Source organism: Balaenoptera musculus, chromosome 6 (genome assembly GCF_009873245.2).
Source record: "Balaenoptera musculus isolate JJ_BM4_2016_0621 chromosome 6, mBalMus1.pri.v3, whole genome shotgun sequence".
Taxonomy (NCBI): domain Eukaryota; kingdom Metazoa; phylum Chordata; class Mammalia; order Artiodactyla; family Balaenopteridae; genus Balaenoptera; species Balaenoptera musculus.
This window is the reverse complement of record NC_045790.1, coordinates 24,339,237-24,359,926: the sequence shown is the minus strand read 5'-3', so window position 1 is coordinate 24,359,926 and position 20,690 is coordinate 24,339,237. Positions and strand designations below refer to the sequence as shown.

At 46.0% G+C, this 20,690-nt stretch overlaps 1 protein-coding gene across 11 annotated transcripts in view; it reads right to left on the bottom strand.

Annotated features, from left to right (window-relative positions):
* WNK2 (WNK lysine deficient protein kinase 2) overlaps positions 1-20,690 on the bottom strand; it is a 148,418-nt gene that overhangs the window by 16,662 nt on the left and 111,066 nt on the right. For 7 of the 11 annotated variants that reach the window (XM_036855342.1, XM_036855337.1, XM_036855338.1 and 4 more), the window contains 4 exons: positions 20,051-20,239; positions 19,227-19,325; positions 12,656-12,700; positions 10,926-11,185 (listed from right to left, as the gene is read on the bottom strand). In XM_036855342.1, the coding sequence (XP_036711237.1) occupies positions 10,926-11,185; positions 12,656-12,700; positions 19,227-19,325; positions 20,051-20,239 (593 nt within the window). The remainder of the gene's footprint in view (positions 1-10,925; positions 11,186-12,655; positions 12,701-19,226; positions 19,326-20,050; positions 20,240-20,690) is intronic. The other 4 variants (XM_036855340.1, XM_036855341.1, XM_036855343.1 and 1 more) reach the window with 4 other exon arrangements.

Below are 20,690 nucleotides of genomic sequence, written 5' to 3'. Positions count from 1 at the left end.
AAACTCCCAACAAACAAACGTCCAGGACCAGAGGGCTTCATAGGTGAATTCTATCAAACATTTAGAGAAGAGTTAACACCTACCCTGAAACTATTCCAAAAAGTTGCAGAGTAAGGAACACTTCTAAACTCATTCTCTGAGGCCATCATCACCCTGATACCAAAACCAGACAAAGATATCACAAAAAAAGAAAATTACAGGCTAATATCACTGATGAATATAGACGCAAAAACCCTCAACAAAATACTAGCAAACCAAATCCAACAACACATTAAAAGGATCATACACCACAATCAAGTAGGATTTATCCCAGGGATGCAAGAACTTTTCAATATCTGCAAATCAATGAGTGTGATAAACCACATTAACATATTAAAGAACAAAAACCATATGATCATCTCAATAGACGCAGAAAAAGCTTTTGACAAAATTCAACACCCACTTATGATAAAACCTCTCCAGAAAGTGGGCAGAGAGAGAACCTACCTCAACATAATAAAGGCCATATATGACAAACCCACAGCCAACATCATTCTCAATGGTGAAAAACTGAAAGCATTTCCTCTAAGATGAAGAACAAGACAAGGATGTCCACTCTCACCACTTTTATTCAACATAGTTTTGGAAGTCCTAGCCACAGCAATCAGAGAAGAAAAAGAAATAAAAGGTCTCCAAATTGGAAAAGAGGAAGTAAAACTGTCCCTGTTTGCAGATGACATGATACTATACATAGAAAATCCTAAATGTGCTACCAGAAAACTACTAGAGTTCATCAATGATTCTGGTAAATTTGTAGGATACAAAATGAATACAAAGAAATCTGTTGCATTTCTATACACTAACAATGAAAGATCAGAAAGAGAAATTAAGGAAACAATCCCATTTGCCAATGCATCAAAAAGAATAAAATACCTAGGAATAAACCTACCTAAGGAGACAAAAGACCTGTACTCCAAAAACTATAAGACACTGATGAAAGAAACTGAAGATGACACAAACAGATGGAAAGATATACCATGTTCTTGGATGGGAAGAATCAATATTGTCAAAATGACTATACTGCCCAAGGCAATCTACAGATTCAGTGCAATCCCTATCAAACTACCAGTGGCATTTTTCACAGAACTAGAACAAAAAATTTTAAAATGTGCATGGAAACACAAAAGACCCTGAATAGCTGAAGCAATCTTGAGAAAGAAAAATGGAGCTGGAGGAATCAGGCTCCCTGACTTCAGACTATACTACAAAGCTATAGTCATCAAAACAGTATGGTACTGGCACAAAAACAGAAATATAGATCAATGGAACAGGATAGGAAATCCACAAATAAACCCACACACCTATGGTCAATTAATCTAGGAGAAAGGAGGCAAAAACATATAATGGAGAAAAGACAGTCTCTTCAATAAGTGGTTCTGAGCAAACTGGAGAGCTACCTGTAAAAGAATAAAATTAGAACATTCTCTAACACCATATACAAAAATAAACTCAAAATGAATTAATGACTTAAATAAGACTGAAAACCATAAATCTCCTTGAGGAAAACATAGGCAGAACACTCTTTGACATAAATCATAGCAATATAGTTGCAGACTTTAATACTTCACTTTCAATAAAGGATAGGACAACCAGATAGAAGATAAGTAAGGAGAGGACCTGAACATCACAAGCCCATTAGGCTTAACAAACATTTACAAAACATTTCACCCAATAAGAGCAGAATTCTGCAGTGTAAGCCCTGACAAGTAGCTTTTCTTTCTTTCTTTTTTTTTTTTTGTAATGCAAGTGCCTGACTTAAGCTTTGATTTCCTGAGGCATCCACTTCAAAGAAGCCATCTCAAATAAAAGAACACTGCCAGCCACACAACTAAAGACCTATCATCCCCTTCACCCACCCCCATCCGCGCTCCTGTATTTTAGAGATCTCTGATTGATTTTAAATAACTGACCATTTGTCTATTTGTCTTTTTCTTTTCTTCTTGCACTTTAATTCCCACTCTTACGTTTTAAGTTCACAAATAAAGAATGAACTAGTGAAACTCCAATAAAGCAGAACCCCAGGCCTGCCTGTCTGTCTGACCGTCTCTCTCACCCTCTCTCTTTCTCTCTCCCTCCTTGCAACCTCACTATGTAGCCCCAGGTGTGTCATGTAAACCTCCCCTCCAGACTTGTAAGTAATAAACCTTGTCCTTTCTACAGTTTACTGATGGTTATTGCTGAGGAATCTTGCAATCATAGTAAGAAACACAAGGGTTGGTCCAGCCACATGACTGGTTCTGAAAGGGGAACCCAGGCCCAGGTGAGTGCTCCCAGGCATTTCTAGCTGGTAGCATCACTACTGATAGGCTGAGGGTGGCACAAAACAAATACACATTCTTTTCAAGTGCACAGGGAACATTCTCCAAAATAGGCCATATGTTAGTCCACAAAACAATTTTAAAAGATTAAAATCATACAAAGTATCTTTTCTAACACAATGAATGAAATTTAAAAATTTTTTAAACTAGAAAATGGCATATAGGTAGAAAGTAAACAATGCACTCAAACAACCAAATAGTCAAAGATGTAATCATAGGGAAATCAGAAAACACCTTAGAACAAATGAAAAGGAAAACACAACATATTAAAATTTATTACATATAGCAAAAGAAGTATCCAGAGGGAAACTTATAACTGCAGATGTCTACATTAAAAAAGAAGATCTTAACCCAATAACTTAACTGTATACCATAATAAACTGAGATAAACAAAATACAGAATAGAAAAACAATAAAGAAAAATCAATGAAACCAAAAGTTGGTGTTTTAAAAAGATCAAAAATTGGCAAAGTCTTTAGCTACCAAACTGGATAACTCAGATGAAACAGACAAATTCCTAGAAACACACAAATTTCCAAAACTGACTCAAGAGGAAATAGAAAATCTGAATAGACTTGTAACAAGTACTGAGATTGAATTATTAATAAAAAACCTCTCAACAAAGAAAAGTCCAGGACCAGATGGCTTCCCTGGTGAATTGTACCATTTAAAGAAGAATTAACACCAATATTTCTCAAACTCTTCCAAAAAGTTGAAGAGGTGGGAACACTTCCTAACTCATTCTATGTAGCCAGCATCACACTGGTATCAAAGCCAGATGAAGACATCATAAGAAAAAAAAATTACAAATACCTGTGATAAATACTGATGTAGAAATCTTCACTAAAACATTAGCAAACTGGATTCAATAGCATATTAGAAGGAGTATACACCATGACCAGGTGCAATCCTGCAATGGTGGTTTAATATATGAAAATCAATCAATGTAACACACCATTAATAGAATGAAGAGTTAAAAAAATATGATCATCTTAATGCAGAAAAACCATTTGACAAAATCTAACACTCTTTCATGACAACAGCACTCAACATACTAGAAATAAAATAGAATTTTCTCAGTATGATAAAGGCCATATATGAAAAAACGCTTGTTAACATCACACTCAATGGTGAAAGACTGAACGTTTTTCCTTTAGGATCAAGACAGAGGTGCCCACTTTTGCCATTTCTATTCAATATAGTACTTGAAGTTCTGTCCAGAGAAATTAGGCAAGAAAAGGAAATAAAAGGCATCCAAATTGGAAAGGAAGAAGTAAAATTATCTCTGTTCAGAATAACATTTCTTATATGCAGATAACCCTAAAGAACACACACACACACATACACACACACACATATACAAACTGCTAGAACTAATTTATGAATTCAGCAAAGTTGCAGGGTAGAAAATCAACACATCAATATCAGTGGCATTTTTTTTTTTGGCTGCTCCACGTGGCATGTGGGATCCTAGTTCCCCAACCAGGGATCAAACCCGCATCCTCTGCATTGGAAGCATGGAGTTTTAACCACTGGACTGCCAGGGAAGTCCCAGTTGCATTTTTATACACTAGCAATGAACAATCTGAAAAGAAAATTAAGAAAACAATTACATTTAAGCACAAAAAAGAATAAAATACTTAGGAATAATTAAACTAAGGAGCTGAAAGACTTACACACTGAAAACTGCAAAACATTGCCAAAAGAAATTAAAGAAGACATAAATAAATGGGAAGATGTCCCATGTTTGTGGATTTGAAGACTTAATATTGTTAATGTGTCAATACCACCCAAAGCCAATCTATAGAGATTTGATGCATCACTATCAAAGTCTCAATGGCATTTTTTCAAGAAATAGAAAAACTCATCCTAAAACTCATTTGGATTCTCAAGGGATCCCAATAACCAAAACAGTCCTAAAAAAGAAGAACAAAGTTGGAAGACTCATACTTCTTGACTTCAGAACTTACTGCAAAGCTACAGAAATCAAAACAGTGTAATATTAGCAACATGACAGACTGTAGACCAACGGAATAGAACAGAAAATCCAGAAATAAACCTTTGCATATATAACCAATTGATTTTCAACAAGGGTGCCAAGACCATTCAATGGGAAAAGGACAGTTTTTTCAACAAATACTGCTGGGACAACTAGATATCAACATGGAAAAGAATAAAGATGGTCCCTTATCAAACACCATATATAAAAATTAACTCAAAATGGATAAAAGGCTTAAACATAAGAGCTACAATTATTAAACTCTTAGCATCTTTAGAGAACACTTAGAAGGAAACATGGGGGGAAAGCTTTATAACATTGGATTTGGCAATAAATCATTGCCAAATCCAATGACATAGGCAACAAAAGAAAAAATAGATAAACTGGAATTCATAAAAATGAAAAACTCTTATGCATCAAAAGACATTATCAACAGAGTAAAAAGGCAACTCACAGAATGGGAATTATTTTTGGAAATCACATATCTGAAAAGCGATTAATATCCAGAATATAGAGAGAATTCCTCCAACTCAACAACAAAAAAAGAAACAACTCAATTAAAAAATGGGCAAAAACCCCTTCCACCATGTGAGGATACAATGAGAAGTCTGCAACCTGGAAGAGGCCCTCACCCTAGCATGCTGACATCCTCATCTCAGACGTCCAGCCTCCAGGACTGTGAGAAATAAATTTCTGTTGTTTATATTTAAAAAATAGGCAAAAGCCTTGAATTATTTTTCCAAAGAAGACATACAAATGGCCAATAAGCACATGAAAAGATGCTGAACATCACCCATCATTAGGGAAATGCAAAACACCTATCAAGATGGCGACTATGAAAAAAATCAGAAAATAGAAAGTGTTAGAGAGGATGTGGAGAAACTGGAGCCCTTGTGTACTGTTGGTGGGGATGTAAAATGGTGCAGCTGCTCTGGAAAGTAGTTTGGTGATTCCTCAAAAAATTAAAACTAGAATTACCGGGCTTCCCTGGTGGCGCAGTGGTTGAGAGTCTGCCTGCCAATGCAGGGGACACGGGTTCGTGCCCTGGTCTGGGAGGGTCCCGCGTGCCGCGGAGCGGCTGGGCCCGTGAGCCGCAATTGCTGAGCCTGCGCGTCTGGAGCCTGTGCTCCGCAACGAGAGAGGCCGCGATGGTCAGAGGCCCGCGCACCGCGATGAGGAGTGGCCCCCGCTTGCCACAACTGGAGAAAGCCCTCGCACAGAAACGAAGACCCAACACAGCCATAAATAAATAAAAATAAATAAATAAATAAATTAAAAAAAAAAAACAACTAGAATTACCATATGATCTAGTGATTCCACTTCTGGGTATATACCCTAAAGAACTGAAAGCAAAGACTCAAAGAGATATCTATATACCCATGTTCATAGTAGCATTATGCACAACAGTTAAAAGGTAGAAGCAACCCAAGTGTCCATCAACGGAAGAATGGATAAAACAAAATGTGGTATGTACGTACAACGGACTACGACTCAGCATTAAAAAGGAAGGAAAGTCTTTCAAGACACTTATGAAAGAAAGCAAAGATGATACTAACAGTCCACCTAGAGGGGTGGGATGGGGGGCTGGGAGGGAAATGCAAGAGGGAGGAGAAATGGGGATATATGTATATCTATAGCTGATTCACTTTGTTATAAAGCAGAAACTAACACACCATTGTAAAGCAATTATACTCCAATAAACATGTTAAAAAATTAATTAATTAATTATTTAAAAAGATGATACAAACAGATGGAGAGATATACCATGTTCTTGGATTGGAAGAATCAACATTGTGAAAATGACAATACTACCCAAAGCAATCTACAGATTCAATGCAATCCCTATCAAATTACCAGTGGCATTTTTCACAGAACTAGAACAAGAAATTTTACAATTTGTATGGAAACACAAAAGACTCCGAATAGCCAAAGCAATCTTGAGAAAGAAAGACAGAGCTGGAGGAATCCAGGCTCCCTGACTTCAGACTATACTACAAAGCTACAGTAATCAAGACAGTATGGTACTGGCACAAAAACAGAAATATAGATCAATGGAACAGGATAGAAAGCCCAGGGATAAACCCACGCACATATAGTCACTTTATCTTTATACAATGGAGAAAAGACAGCCTCTTCAGTAAGTGTTGCTGGGAAAACTGGACAGCTACATGTAAAAGAATGAAATTAGAACACTTCCTAACACCATACACAAAAATAAACTCAAAATGGATTAAAGACCTAAATGTAAGGCCAGACACTATCAAACTCTTAGAGGAAAACATAGGCAGAACACTCTATGACTAAATCACAGCAAGATCCTTTTTGACCCACCTCCTAAAGTAATGTAAATAAAAACAAAAATAAACAAACGGGACCTAATGAAACTTCAGAGCTTTTGCACAGCAGAGGAAACCATAAACAAGATGAAAAGACAACTCTCAGAATGGGAGAAAATATTTGCAAACGAAGCAACGGACAAAGGATTAATCTCCAAAATTTACAAACAGCTCATGCAGCTCAATATCAAAAAAACAAACAACCCCATCTAAAAATGGGCAGAAGACCTAAATAGGCATTTCTCCAAAGAAGACATACAGATTGCCAACAAACACATGAAAAGATGCTCAGCATCACTAATCATTAGAGAAATGCAAATCAAAATCACGGTGTCACCTCACACCAGTCAGAATGGCCATCATCAAAAAATCTACAAACGATAAATGCTGGAGAGGGTGTGGAGAAAAGGGAACCCTCCTGCACTGTTGGTGGGAACGTAAATTGATACAGCCACTATGGAGAACAGTATGGAGGGTCCTTAAAAAGCTAAAAATAGAACTACCATATGACCCAGCAATCCCATTATTGCACATATACCCTGAGAAAACCATAATTCAAAAGGACACATGTACCACAGTGTTCATTGCAGCACTATTTACAATAGCCAGGACACGGAAGCAACCTAAATGTCCATCGACAGATGAATGGATATAGAAGATGTGGCACATACACACAATGGAATATTACTCAGCCATAAAAAGGAACGAAATTGAGTTACTTGTAATGAGGTGGATGGACCTAGAGTCTGTCACACAGCGTGAAGTAAGTCAGAAAGAGAAAAACAAATACCATATGCTAACGCATATATATGGAATCTAAAAAACTGGTACTGATGAACCTAGTGGCAGGGCAGGAATAAAGACACAGATGTAGAGAATGGACTTGAGGACACAGGGTGGGGGGAAGGGGAAGCTGGAACGAAGTGAGAGAGTAGCACTGACATATATACACTACCAAATATAAAATGGATGGCTAGTGGGAAGCTGCTGCATAGCACAGGGAGATCAGCTCGGTGCTTTGTGACGACCTAGAGGGGTGGGATAGGGAAGGTGGGAGGGAGGCTCAAGAGGGAGGGGATATGGGGACATATGTATACATATAGCTGATTCACTCTGTTGTACAGCAGTAACTAACACAACATTGTAAAGCAATTATACTCCAATAAAGATGAAAAAAATAGTAATAAAAAATAAGTAAATAAAAAGAAATTCTGACATACACTACAACATGGATGAAACTTGAAGACATTATGCTAAGTGACATAAACCAGTTATAAAAAGACACATACTGTATGATTCTACTTATATGAGGTATCTAGAGAAGTCAAATTCATAGGGACAGAAAGTAGAATGGTAGTTGCCAGGGGCTTGGGGGAAGGGGGGCATATATATATATAGGCAGTTATTTTTCATTGGGTATAGAGTTTCAGTTTTGCAAAATGAAAAAATTGGAGATGGATGGTAGTGATGGTTGGACAACAATATGAATGCAATTAATACCACTGAACTGTATATACTTAAAAATGGTTAAGATGTTAAATTTTATGTTATGTGTATTCTACCACAATTTTAAAAAATTGAACCTTGAAAGCATTATGACAAAAGGGCAAATGGGCAGTGACAAAAGGGCAAATATTGTATGATTCTACTTATATGAGGTACCAAGAGAAGTCAAATTCATAGTAGAACAGAGGTTACCAGAGTTACCAGAAAGAGGGACTGGAGAGTTATTTCTTATTGAGTAGTTTCTGTTTGGGATAATAAAAAAGTTCTAGAAATGGATAGTGGTGAATAGTTTAAAAAAAAAAAAAACACCTTATTAAGAATCCCAGACATCTGAACAACAGAATTAGCAGAGCTGACCGACAGGGCCTGGCCCAGCACAGATACTGAGAGCTGATGTGGTGGAGTCTGGACAGAAGAGTAGACACTAGCCTGCCCAGGGCTTGAGGTGCAGAACCTGCAGGGCCTTGGGGCTGTGCTATGAATTCTCAGTTCTGTCCCAGAATAATGGAGAATAGATTTGAGGAGTTAAACTCATGGAGGTGCAGTGTCAGGAGGTTACTACAGAAGAGGAACAGAAGTTCAGACTGGGAGTGTGGACGTGAGAGGGAATGGAAGAGGATGACCTCAAGCACCTGTGGAGCAGTGGCTGACAACTTGGGTCAAAAATCCAGTCCCAGCAAGTTTTAAAGAACTGAAAACACACAAAATCTGTTCTCTTATCACAGTGCGACTAGGCTTAAAAAATCCCCAAAAAACCACTATCAAAAAGATCATGAGGAAATTAATAACTATATTACCTCAAATCACCATGGAAATTATAAAATATTTTGATCAGAGGTTAAAGAAAATGCTACATATCAAAACCTTTGGAATGCAGCTAATACCACTAGAAGGAATTTTATAGCCTGAATGCCTGTATTATAAAAGAAGAAAGGCTCAAAATCAATGCACTACACATCTCAAGAAACTTTCTAGAACAAAAAAGCAACCCAAAGATAGAAGAGATAATAAAAGGAAGAAGCTAATGAAATATACAATAATTACCATCAAAGTGATGAGTTCTTTGAAAAGGCGAATAAAAAATATAAATTCAGAGAAATCACCAATATCAGAATGAAAAACAAGACATCACTGCAAATCCTGCAAACTGTGAAGAGAAAATATTATAAACAACTTTATACCAATTAATTGGAAAACTTAGATAAATTTAGAGGTGTATCAATTGTCAGAAAAGCAGTATTTAACAGAAAGAAGAAACAGAAAACCCAAATGGTACTAAAACTGTAAAAGAAATTAAATCCATAATGCAAACCTTACCCTCAAGGGATGTAGACATGTGTGATAAATATGTAACAGCAAAATGTCAATCATAGCTCATAGGTAGAAGGTACCTGAGAGTTCACTGAAGAATTTTCAATCTTTTGTATGTTTGAAACTTTTTGAAGTAAAAGATCATAGGGGAACATTCCCACACTCAAAAAAAAAATAAAAAATGGCCATCATCAAAAAATCTACAAAAAATAAATGCTGGAGAGGGTATGGAGAGAAAGGAACCCTCCTTCACTGTTGGTGGGAATGTAAATTGGTACAGCCACTATGGAGAACAGTATGGAGGTTCCCTAAAAAACTAAAAATAGAACTACTATATGATCCAGCAATCCCACTCCTGGGCATATACCTGGAGAAAAACATGGTTCAAAAGGATACATGCACCCCAATGTTCACTGCAGCACTTTTTACAATAGCCAAGACATGGAAGCAATCTACATGTCCATCAACAGAGGAACGGATAAAGAAGACGTGGTACATATATACAACAGAATATTACCCAGCCATTAAGAAGAATGAAATAATGCCATTTGCAGCAACATGGATGGACCTAGAGATATGTGGAATCTAAAATAAAAAACGATACAAATGAACTTATTTACAAAACAGAAACAGATTCACAGACTTAGAGAACTGAACTTATGGTTACCAGGGAGAAGGGTGGGGGAGGAATAGGGAGTTTGGGATTGACACGTACACACTGCTATATTTAAAATGGATAATCAACAAGTACCCACTATATAGCACAGGGAACTCTGCTCAATATTATGTGACAACCTAAATGGGAAAAGAATTTGAAAAATAGATACATGTATATGTATAACTGAATCACTTTGATGTACACCTGAAACTAAGACAACATTGTTAATCAACTATACTCCCCCAAAAAATAAAAAGTTAAAAAGAAAAACAAAACCCTCCTGGCCCAGATGGCTTCACCAGTGAACTTTGCTAAACATTTCAGGAAAAAATAACATAATCTTGCACAAACTCCTCCAGGAGACTGAAAAAGAGGGAATACTCCTTCAAGTAGGCTTTGAAGTCAGCAGTCCTAATACAGGAACAATTCACAGAACAAAAGCTGAGACAGCAGCTCCTCATTTCTGCCCCACGTGGTCTGGGGCACCTGAGCTAAAACCCAGTAAGGGGTGTCCCCTGGGTATGTTGTGCAGACACCACCCACTTTGCCAGCTTGGGCTCTGGTGGAAGACAGGTTGAGGTGGGCTCACCAGGATGAGGCCACACCTGCAAGCTGCTGGCCAGTCCCACCTAGACACTGCCCAACACTGGGCTAGGGCCTGCTGCTCAGCTGTTCAGCTGAGATCTGGAGTCACAGCTTCATTCCCATTCTGTGCCTTCGACTCTGGGCAAGCCCAGCCCCCGCCATGCCCCACTTACAGCCCGTGCCTCGCCAGAGGCCGGGGGCCAGCCTGCCATGGCCTCCATGTCATGCAACTTCTGCGTCTGCTTCAACTGGTTGAGTGACGGCTTCAGCTGTGTGGGCCCAACCGTCTTGCTTGTCCACTCGTCCACCAACTTGTGCAGGTCGTCCGTGAAGGTGCCTTTCTTGTTGTTGCTGTTGTTCGCCTGCGCCTGGATGTGCAGGGCAGGTTGGGGGCCCGGCTCAGGGCCCGGGACCAGGCTGCTGGTGGAGGACCCTAGAGAGCACACACAGGCCAGGGTTGGTGACACCACACGCCAGCACCACTGGCTGGCTGCAGTCATTCATACAGTGGTCTCGCTTAAGCCAGGCAACACCTTGCTTCAGGAGATGGTCTGCACTGGGGGGATCCATGCAGTTTTAGACACAGTGGAGCGACCTCAGGGGACTGGGCTTTGCCAGGCAGCCATCACCCATCTCATCAGCCAGGGGACAGGACCCCAGCTGCCGGCAGCCTCACTCAGCATCCTCTGTGCCCACACTGCCCAGGACCACCAGACCCCCATGTGAGAGAGTTCAGAAAACTCCTGGTGCAGCTGGACACAGACTGGGGGCAAATTCCTCACGCTTCTGCACTCTCAGCTCTAATATGAGGATTCAGAGGAGATTCAACAATACTTTAGGCAGAAGGCTTAGCAGCTGCTGCTATCCTTCCAGCAAAGGGAAAATGCTTGCAATAGGTTGGATTGCTGATGTTCCCGTGAATGATAATGACTTGGTGATCTGGAATTTAAGACACAGAAATCACGCCTCTACTCACCAGAGTGTGTAATAATAATAAAGGATACAAATACCCAGAGCCTTCCGGCATGGGTCTACAGGCTTGGTGCCAACTGAAGGGCTGATGCCTGTAGCAGGAGGAACTGGGAGGCCCGGTTGCCCGGGAAGGCCTGGGGCTGTGGCTTAGCTGGAGCGGGACAAAGGTGAGCGCACTTGGTCACTTCACTCAAAGATCTTTTTTAATGACCAAAACAGGACTTTAAAATTTTTTTGAATTGTGTCCCTTTCCTTCCCCAGCATGTAATTTCTTATTGGCAATTTTGGATAAACCAATTTTTAAATTTTCTGCATTAAATAAATAACCTAATGACCATCTCTTCAAACAAGCCATTGCAATATGTAGTTTACTTTAGAGGCTAGCAATGAAACAGCACAGACACAAACAGTTAAACATTAGTGATGAGATTTTACACACGCTGCTATTTCTACATGAACATTTCAGCCAGAAAAGAAAAACAGAAAAATTAAAAAAAAAAAAAAAAAAGGCATGAGATGAGAGCAGTGGGCGGCCCAGGTAAACTGATACCCATTTTGTCCCGGCATCTCTCCTCTGTGAGGGGCACTCATCTTTAGTACTTCAAGGAAATATTCCTACGGTTTTGGAAAAGGAGCCAATTAATGATTGGTAATATGTGGACGTTCCGGAGAAGGACAGCCTGTTAGATGTGAACTGGCAAGAATGCACAAACTCTAGGAGCCATGGAGACTCAAAAGGGCGCCCGAGGGCGGCTATCTCGCCAGGCGGAGGCCAAGCAGCACCCGCGAAGGGTGGGCGCAGAGCAGGCCCACGCCCGGCCACCTGCTGGGCCCTCGGCTCCCGGTCTAGTCGCGGAAACCCTGACGCACACTAGCCACAATAAAGCCCATGCGATGGAAGCGGACAAGGGGTAAAAAACCCGATAATTACGACTGCTGTGCTCTTTGCCTAGACAGAGACGCTTCAAGGCAGACCCTGCAAAGGAAGAAGAAATGACACAAGACCACAGGGTTAGGCAGGACAGCACACATGGGGGACAAGCCACCACACTCTAAGCAAAAGTCATCAGTGTGCGAGGAGGAGCAAAGGCCAGCAGTTCAGAGAGAAGGGACCAGCCTCCTGGGCTAACTGGGCGGCCCCCAAGTCAGTGTGGAGGTTCACAAGAGCTGCGCTGAAGGGCGGAGGTGCAGGGCCAAGCCCCAAGCTTCAGGTAGAAGTGTGTGTGTCTCTAGAAGCATATTCAAAAAAAAAAAGAGAGAGAGAAAGGAGAAAAAAAAAAAAAAAAAGCAAAGCACACTGCTTGGCTTTCAAATGTAAGGTTTCTGGGAGCCCCGCTGGTTGAGGCAGGAAACCCACTAAAAGTCAGCCAGGAGAGCTCTCAATGGAGCAGAGCCTAGCTCTGCCCAGAGGGAGGCCCATGGGTGGTTTTCCAAGTGCAAAAAGATACATTGTTTTGCAGGTTTGAGGCCAATCCCAGATCCTGGACAGCTGCCCTGAACAGGCCAGTGGCAAGTGTGGTGGGGAAATATGAGGGGTCCTATCTAGAGAGGTGGGAGGTGGGAGGCAGGGCCGACCCTGATTCTCTGTATCGCTGCTGCCTCATCTGGTATTCCAGGTCCACTGGGGCAGGGCGAGGCCTCCTTATTGCACCGTGACTAAAATGCTACCAGGCCCTGTGCTCCCCAGAGGCTGTCTGTGCTAAGACAGATAGGCAGTGACTTCAGTGTCTGGCACTGACAGTCAGTGCCCACCTGGAGGGCAGATGAGCTGCCCAGGAGGGGCTGCCACACCCGGCTTACCCAGTGGCATTCCAGGGAGCCAAGCAGGCAAACGTGGGATGGGCAAGGACGGCTCAGGTGTCCCCAAGGTCACTCAGCAAGGCCACACTAGCACGGAGGGTCTGTCTGTGCTCCGGCCCACGGCCCCCCTCGCCTGGAGCACAATTCCCTGCACACCCCATACCCCCTGGAGGGTGCCCGCCACTCAGCCATTCCCAGCACTCATGCTGCGGAAGGCAAGATCCTGCCTCCTGCATTGGGGGCCGGGGACAAAGGCTTCTTGGGGAAGAGCTGTGCCCACTGGGCTCAGAAACCTAGCTCAAACTGAGTTGCACTTATGTTTGTTCATTCTGTTGTGTTCTATGAGGCTGACTTGGCAAAAAGGGAGGTGATATCCTGTTGGGGTCTCTAATGTGTGAATAAAACCAAAAAGGCCAGCAATCCAGACTGACTGATTCTCAGTGGGAACTCTGAAGGGCTTTTTGCTGGTCTGTGTCCTGAGATGGACCCCAGCTGAGAGCACAAGGCCCTCTGGGGGCTCCGAGGCACGAAGGGAGGAGGGTCCTGGGCTCTGTGAGCGTGCAGGGCGCCAGATGAGTGCATGTTTCCTAGTCAGATTCCTGTGGTTGTAGCGTCCTCTGGGCCATAGCAGTCCCCTAGAGATGACCCTGGGACATGGGACTAGTCACTCTGCCAGGTCCCTGCAGCCTCACAGTAGCAGGTTCTTTCAAAAGGCTGCTCTGTGCCTGCCTGGCACCTCCTAGTGCAGCTAGAGCTCTGCATTCAGAGCTGCCTCCCGTCACCCTCACAGGAACGAGAACACGCCAGCCAGCCCCAGGAGCTGCCTGGTCAGGAGTGCTAGACAGAGCCTGGGCCTGCAATCAGGGCCCCAGACCGACTTTCCCGGGAACCCAGGGTCAAAGCCATCGGCCACCAGGACACGGTGCTCAGAGCCAGAGAGTGATACCAGCCCACTGAGACCTCCACACCCTCACCGGACACAGCCCGAGGAGATGGAGCACCGGTAGCCCCCCAGCCTTTCATGCCCTCGCTGAACACAGGCCCTGAGGTGACCAGAATACAGACGGCTCCCAGCCCTTAGGGTGGACCTTTAAACACAAACAAACCAGATTCGGGTCCCTCCACACTGAGGCCACACTGTCCGGCTCAGTGCAGAACCACAGCTGAGCAGGCATCATGTGGCTAACCAGTCCGCACTCACACCAGAGCCCTTGTCCATCCTCAGGTGGCCACTTGAATCTCCTCCCCCGTGTCTGTGCCCTGGCCTGGGTCCTGCCCTCAACACCCACCATGCAGACAGATTCTGATGAACAAGCCTCCACCCAGCCCTGCTCAACCCGTACTGTGCTAGTATATACATTGAGTTCCTGCCTACAGAGCCAGCAGGCTACAAGCAGCAACACAAGGGCACCAGGGCCACAGGGGACCCACAGAGGGCCCACATGGGACCCACAAGGGGCCCACTTACAGCCCACAGGGGACCCACGTGGGCCCACAGGAAGCCCACATCAGGCCCACATGGGGCATAATGGTTTTAACCAGCCCCAGCCCCACCCCCTGGTTTCCCATGAAGAGTGAGTCTTCCCCTGTGGGACTTCCGTCCTTAGCCAAGGCTTGGCAAGAGCTGGCTTAGAGGCCCCAGAACGACTCAGAGAAGCTTCTACAAGGGCAGATGCTAGGGACGCAGGGCTCGGCAGCCTCCCCCAGCTGTTGGGAAAACTGTTCTTCCCAGACTGCAAAGGAGCAACACACTGGACGACCTAAAGCCTTGTCCTGGTGCAGCACGTGTCTGCAGGAGTCGCCCACAGAGCCACCAGCCACCTGCCCTCACAGCCAGGCCAGGGGTCTCAGGCAGCACCCAGGCCTGCGTGCAGTGAGACCCCCACACCACTTGCCCTCACATTCACTTTGACATGGAAACAGAGGTTGCTCCTGGTGTGGACGGTCAGCCCTGTCGGGCACCCAGTGCCGTCTAGACCCTTGGACCGCTCGAGGGACACCTCAAATCCCAGGGTATCCGATGCAGTCAGACTGCTTAAGAAGTGGGCCAGGCCCTGCAGCCACGACCACACCTGCTGTTTATCAGTGTTCAAATACTAACGAAGTTCACAGGAACTGGGGCCAGCAGCCTCAGTGCGGACCTGCCAGGGGCCTCCCCACCTCCCCCATGACAAGAGGGGTACCTCCAACGGTCAGCCTTACACCTGACGGTGGGATTAGACACTCTGCTCCGGCACCAGAAACAAATGGCATATAGAGCCAAAACATCATTCCGGGCGTCTCTGTATCCAGCCACCTAGTCTCAAACCGAGACAAGTGCTGAAACTCTTCTGTGCAGCATGAATAGGGAAGCAGGATGTGTCTCGGCTCTGCCCTAGGGTGATTCCACCCTGAGTTTCATTCCCCAGGTGGCACGGGGCCTGCCCTTAGGACAGCTCAACCTGAGTGGTCGTAGGGTGGGGTGGGGCTTTGTGAGGGGGTGTCTCCTCCCTGGGTGACCTACCCTGCCTGAGTCCCCACAGGGAGGGATGAGAACACGCCCAGGTGAGGGAAGGACCTGGAGGCTGCAGAGGCCCCTGGGGGTCCCAGAGACAAACTTGCTACAGCATGGGCACCTGGCCTGCTGCTGATGGACATGTGCGAAAAACACAAAGCAGACCCCATCGTTCCATGTGCAGAGAGAAAGTCCTGGAAGGGTACCCGCACCTGCCTCTGTTCAGATGAGTAGGAGCCAGAGGCAGGGAGGATCAATGGGTCTGACAACAGCTTCTGACCAACAGGACACAACCACTTCTGAACACAACCGCGCCACCCCCCACCACCCCGACTCCAAGCTTCCCTGAACCCTCCACTGGCCGCAAGGAGGGTTCTGTGCCCAGAGCCTCACCCCCACATTGGCCCTTCCCTGGGGGCCGGCCCGCCTACTGCTCGGATGGCTGGCCTGTCCCGGCACCCGCCCCGCAGAGGCGTCCAGGCTTTACCCTCCCTCCCCCCGCTCTCCATCCTGTGCGTGGTTGCCTCGCCCACCCCAAGTTACCTCCTCGCCTCCTGAAGCTGCCTGCAGCTCCACCCCAGGTGCCCCCACCCATCTCCAACCTCTCTCATCTTCTCTGAGTTTCACTGAAGCTGGGACCTTCTTTCTGTACTTCAAAGCTTAACACAGGTTTTATTTTCCTAGTCTTGTCTCCTGTTCAGTTCAAGGCAGCAAATTGAAAACCTCTTGGCTTTAGCTCTGGGCTGGGCTAGCTGCCCCCACATCCCCAAAGCCATGGCCCTCAGCACCCAAGCTCAAGCTCCCTCCAGCCCTCGCAGCCAACCCAGATCCCACCGAGTGGGCACGCTTCAGGGTCTTCCAACTGCTCTGCATGCCCTCCTCTCTACAATCTTTGCCCAAAGTCCCCTGCCTCTCAGCCCTCAGGGGCTGCAACCAGCTTTGAATTTCCCTCCAGCCTCTCACAGGCATGTACTCAGTCTCCTCTCAGACCACAAAACTCCTTGGTCACCCGGAAACCAGCAGACTGAGGACCCCTAGAGGGCTTGGCAAATGCCAGGGCACGTGGGACAGGAGGCGGTGTCCTGGGGCATTCCACCCCATTAGAGCAGCAGGAGCGCAGGCTGAGCCTGCACATGCCCCCAGTTGGAGGCCGGTGGGTGAGAGGACCCAGGGCAGGAATCCACAGCACAGTCTCTGACCAGCAACCTCAGACCATGTGGGGGCCAAGCTGTGGCCCGAAGACTAGGAACGCAGCCAAGGTGTGCCTAAAAGGGCCAGGGTGTGAAAACAAGCAGTACCATTAGATTCACAGCATCTAAATAAGATGCTTACATCTTATTTACCTCTTAAATGCTTACATCTAAATAAGATGCTTACATCTTAAGGAAATAAGGCCTTACAGGCCAGCAGGTACCACTACCTAAAATCAACCTGCCTAGGCCTGGTCCCTGTCTCCACCAAGCCGTGCCTCACACATTCCTTTCCTCCTGGCCACAGAGACAGAAGTAAAACATAAACCCTTTGTCCCTACTGTGCCTCAAAAAAATTTTTTTTTTATCCTGGAACAATAATTAACAATGATGCAAATGAAAACCCTTAGAAAAAAAAAGCAGAACCACGTGGGTAGAAAGGTAACATGGCAATGACCTCAGGGGCATACATGGCGCTGATCACTCGCACACTTTTTTTCTAAGTGCCCTGCTCTAATCTGCTTCCCGTGCCCGGCCAGCCACCCTCCCGGCAGTGATACACATACTTGTCCGACCATGAGACACCTGGAGGCCCAGGTGCCCTCACCACAGCTTCCCAGGCAAGAGCCAGGCACACACGGGCAGAAGAGGACCAGTGAGTGATGCCGTGAGGTAAGCAGGGAGCCAGGATGCACGCAGGCCTCCCAGCCCCCACCCAACTTAGCGACTAACCAGTAGCCCCGTGACACTCGAGCTGAAATAGGGCCCCCGTTAGTGGACAAGAGGCACTGGGCAGTCCCTGAGCATTTCTACGCGGTCCTATGCCTCCAACCTGCCCCTCCCACAGGAGGGTGCCAAAGTCCCTCTGATGGGGATGGACACTGAACTCTGATGGACGCCTACCATGGGCGTGGCCTCAGATCACAACAAGCACAATGTATCTTTATTGTACCAGCAAAAGCCACATGCCCTAAACCAGCATGTACAATCCAATTGGTTAAAAGCTTAACCTTTCTGTTGAAAAACAAAAACCTGAAAACCTCACAGCTTTTGAATCATTTGCCAATTGATCTGAGGAATGAAAACGATTTTGGACAGCCTGAGCAGATGTGCCATTCCTGGACATGGAGTCCCTGGGTACTAGGAGGGTGTTCCAGGGAGTCTGAGGATGACTGGGACTTGAGTTTTGCTTTAGCAGAGCTTTGAGGAACTGAATAATTGACTTCATCTCTGAGGCTGGTGAGATGAGAGGGAAATACACCAAGTAAAGTGCTCCAGCTAGAGAGAAGACCAGGAGGGGCCAGGCCCAGAAAGAGAGGCACAGCAGGAGGCTGGGAATCACAGCTCTCAGGGTTAGAGAGATTCCTGACGTGACCAGAATGGAGAGGGGGGCTGGGACATCCTAGCTGGAGCACGTTCTCTCAGCATTTCCACATGCAGGGAGTGGGGCAGTGGGTTAACAGTACTGGATGTTGTGATACGGCCCTTGTACAGAAGTTACACCCTCCAGTGACCTTCTAGAACTGTCTCAGCTTGCTACATGCATGTCTTCAGAGTCCAGACACGTGTGAAACACACCATGCGTCTAGAGAAGGCCGGGGTTGTCTTTTTGTTGTCGCTGGAGCTGGGGACAGCGGACGTGTAAATTTGCCACAATCGCAACAGAAATAAAACTACGTCCAACATAAAAAAAGAAAAAAACACTAAACAAACGAGTGACGAGAGAAATGCAGAGCACCTGGGGCCCTGGCGGCAGAGCGCCCAAGGCCAGGAGTGGGTGAGCCACTGCACATGCTTTTGGTGTCCGGGCATGAGCCAGCCAAGAGCATGCACTGGCGCTTTGTGGTGGGGCCAGAAGGGTGGACATGGACGGGGTTCCGTTTCTTATATTAAACAGGTGATTTCAATGGGGTGGGGTAGGCGTCCTACAGAATGTATGGAAGGTAATGAAGACAGGGAGGGGCAGGGGAGAAACCAAGGGCCAGGAGGTGATAAAATACAAAAGAACAAATACAGACAGATGGACACAGACACGGGTCCACTGAGGAATCGAGCGCGAGGTTTGCTACTAGACTTATAGGTCACTCTCTCAGACGTTGGGTGGTAAACCGTCCAGCCTGCAAATGAATATAGAGGGAAGAAAACAAAGAGACAGGCATCAAGTACAGTCTCTGGGATTCCTCCTACACACCACAAGCCATATCAGCCTCTTCACTTAGCATCCACGGCTCCACCTAGCCCAGCCCAGAGGACCACAGCCACTGACCATGTAATGCAAAGGAGGCAGTGTTGGAGCGGAAGAGAAGCGGACCCCAGGAGAGCGTGCGGGGCAGGGTGGGGGGTGGGCACCGGCAGCGGTCACCACGACTTCTCTGGACAGAGATGGTGGGGGTGGAGCACCTCATCGCGTAGCTGCTACGTCCACGGCAGCGGTGACGAGCATTTCCTCCTCAAGGCCAATCTCCCAGCTCGAGAGCTGTGCCCTCGTCCCCCCAGCTGGCCCTCCTGACGGAAGGACCCATGTTTAGTGGGGAATGGGGTGGGACGGGGTGGGTCAGTGCCTGGGAACCGGCGCAGAGCACGCAGCAGACGCCACATCTGACCTCTCACTGGTCCTGGCGCCTTCCCCAGGCCGGCTCTTGCAAAGCGCACCTCCCTCTGAGCCGCTTACAGCAAGACTCGATGATGGGCAGGCCATCCACTTTTTTCATTCAAAAGCTACGTCTATCATTTTTTTCCTTAAGAAGCTGTCGGCTGCCTTGGCCGCAGCTCACGTCCCCTCTATGCCACACGGGCCCTATGAGGCTAGCACATGCTCAGAGACGGGCGAGCTGGGAATCACCTGGGCCATGCGCTCCGCCTCCATCACTGGCCAAGCCGGAGCAGATGTCTGCAGTCAGGGAGGCCCGCACGGAGCAAGGCTGCTGGGTCTGAACTGCCTTCCCACATGGGTCTGAAGCTGCTGTGGGCCCTGCCCCAGCTTGGGCAGGGTCCTTAGCAGGAGGGGCTCTGCTGCAGTCTGACAAGTGACCTGGGTTGGGGGGAGAAGGGGTGACAGGCACGATGAGGCACCACAGGACAGACCAGCCAGCTCAGGCCATGTCTATCCTCCCTGCTCTTTGCTGGGTGACCTTGGGGAAGCTGAGTCCCTGCAGGCAACGGGTGCATGGCTGGGTCACCCATGTGGGGGTGTCAGGAAGATCAAAGAAAATGACCACTCTTTCCACTAATCACCAACACTGTGCCAGCCTGTGTTGTGCAAGTGCAGTGAAAGGACCACAGCACACCTGGAGATGCACACCTAGGCTCAAAGGGGACCTGCGGATGTCCTCACTCTCATAAGTCTCATGTTAGCTTTAGGAATTGGCATGGAATTCATGTAGTTTTGTGTAATCCTTGTAATTCTTGGACGTGTGCCCTGCAGGTTATCTGTAACATGGAGAGGGAGGACTTAAGGTCAACTCACTGCTGGCTTCCTACCT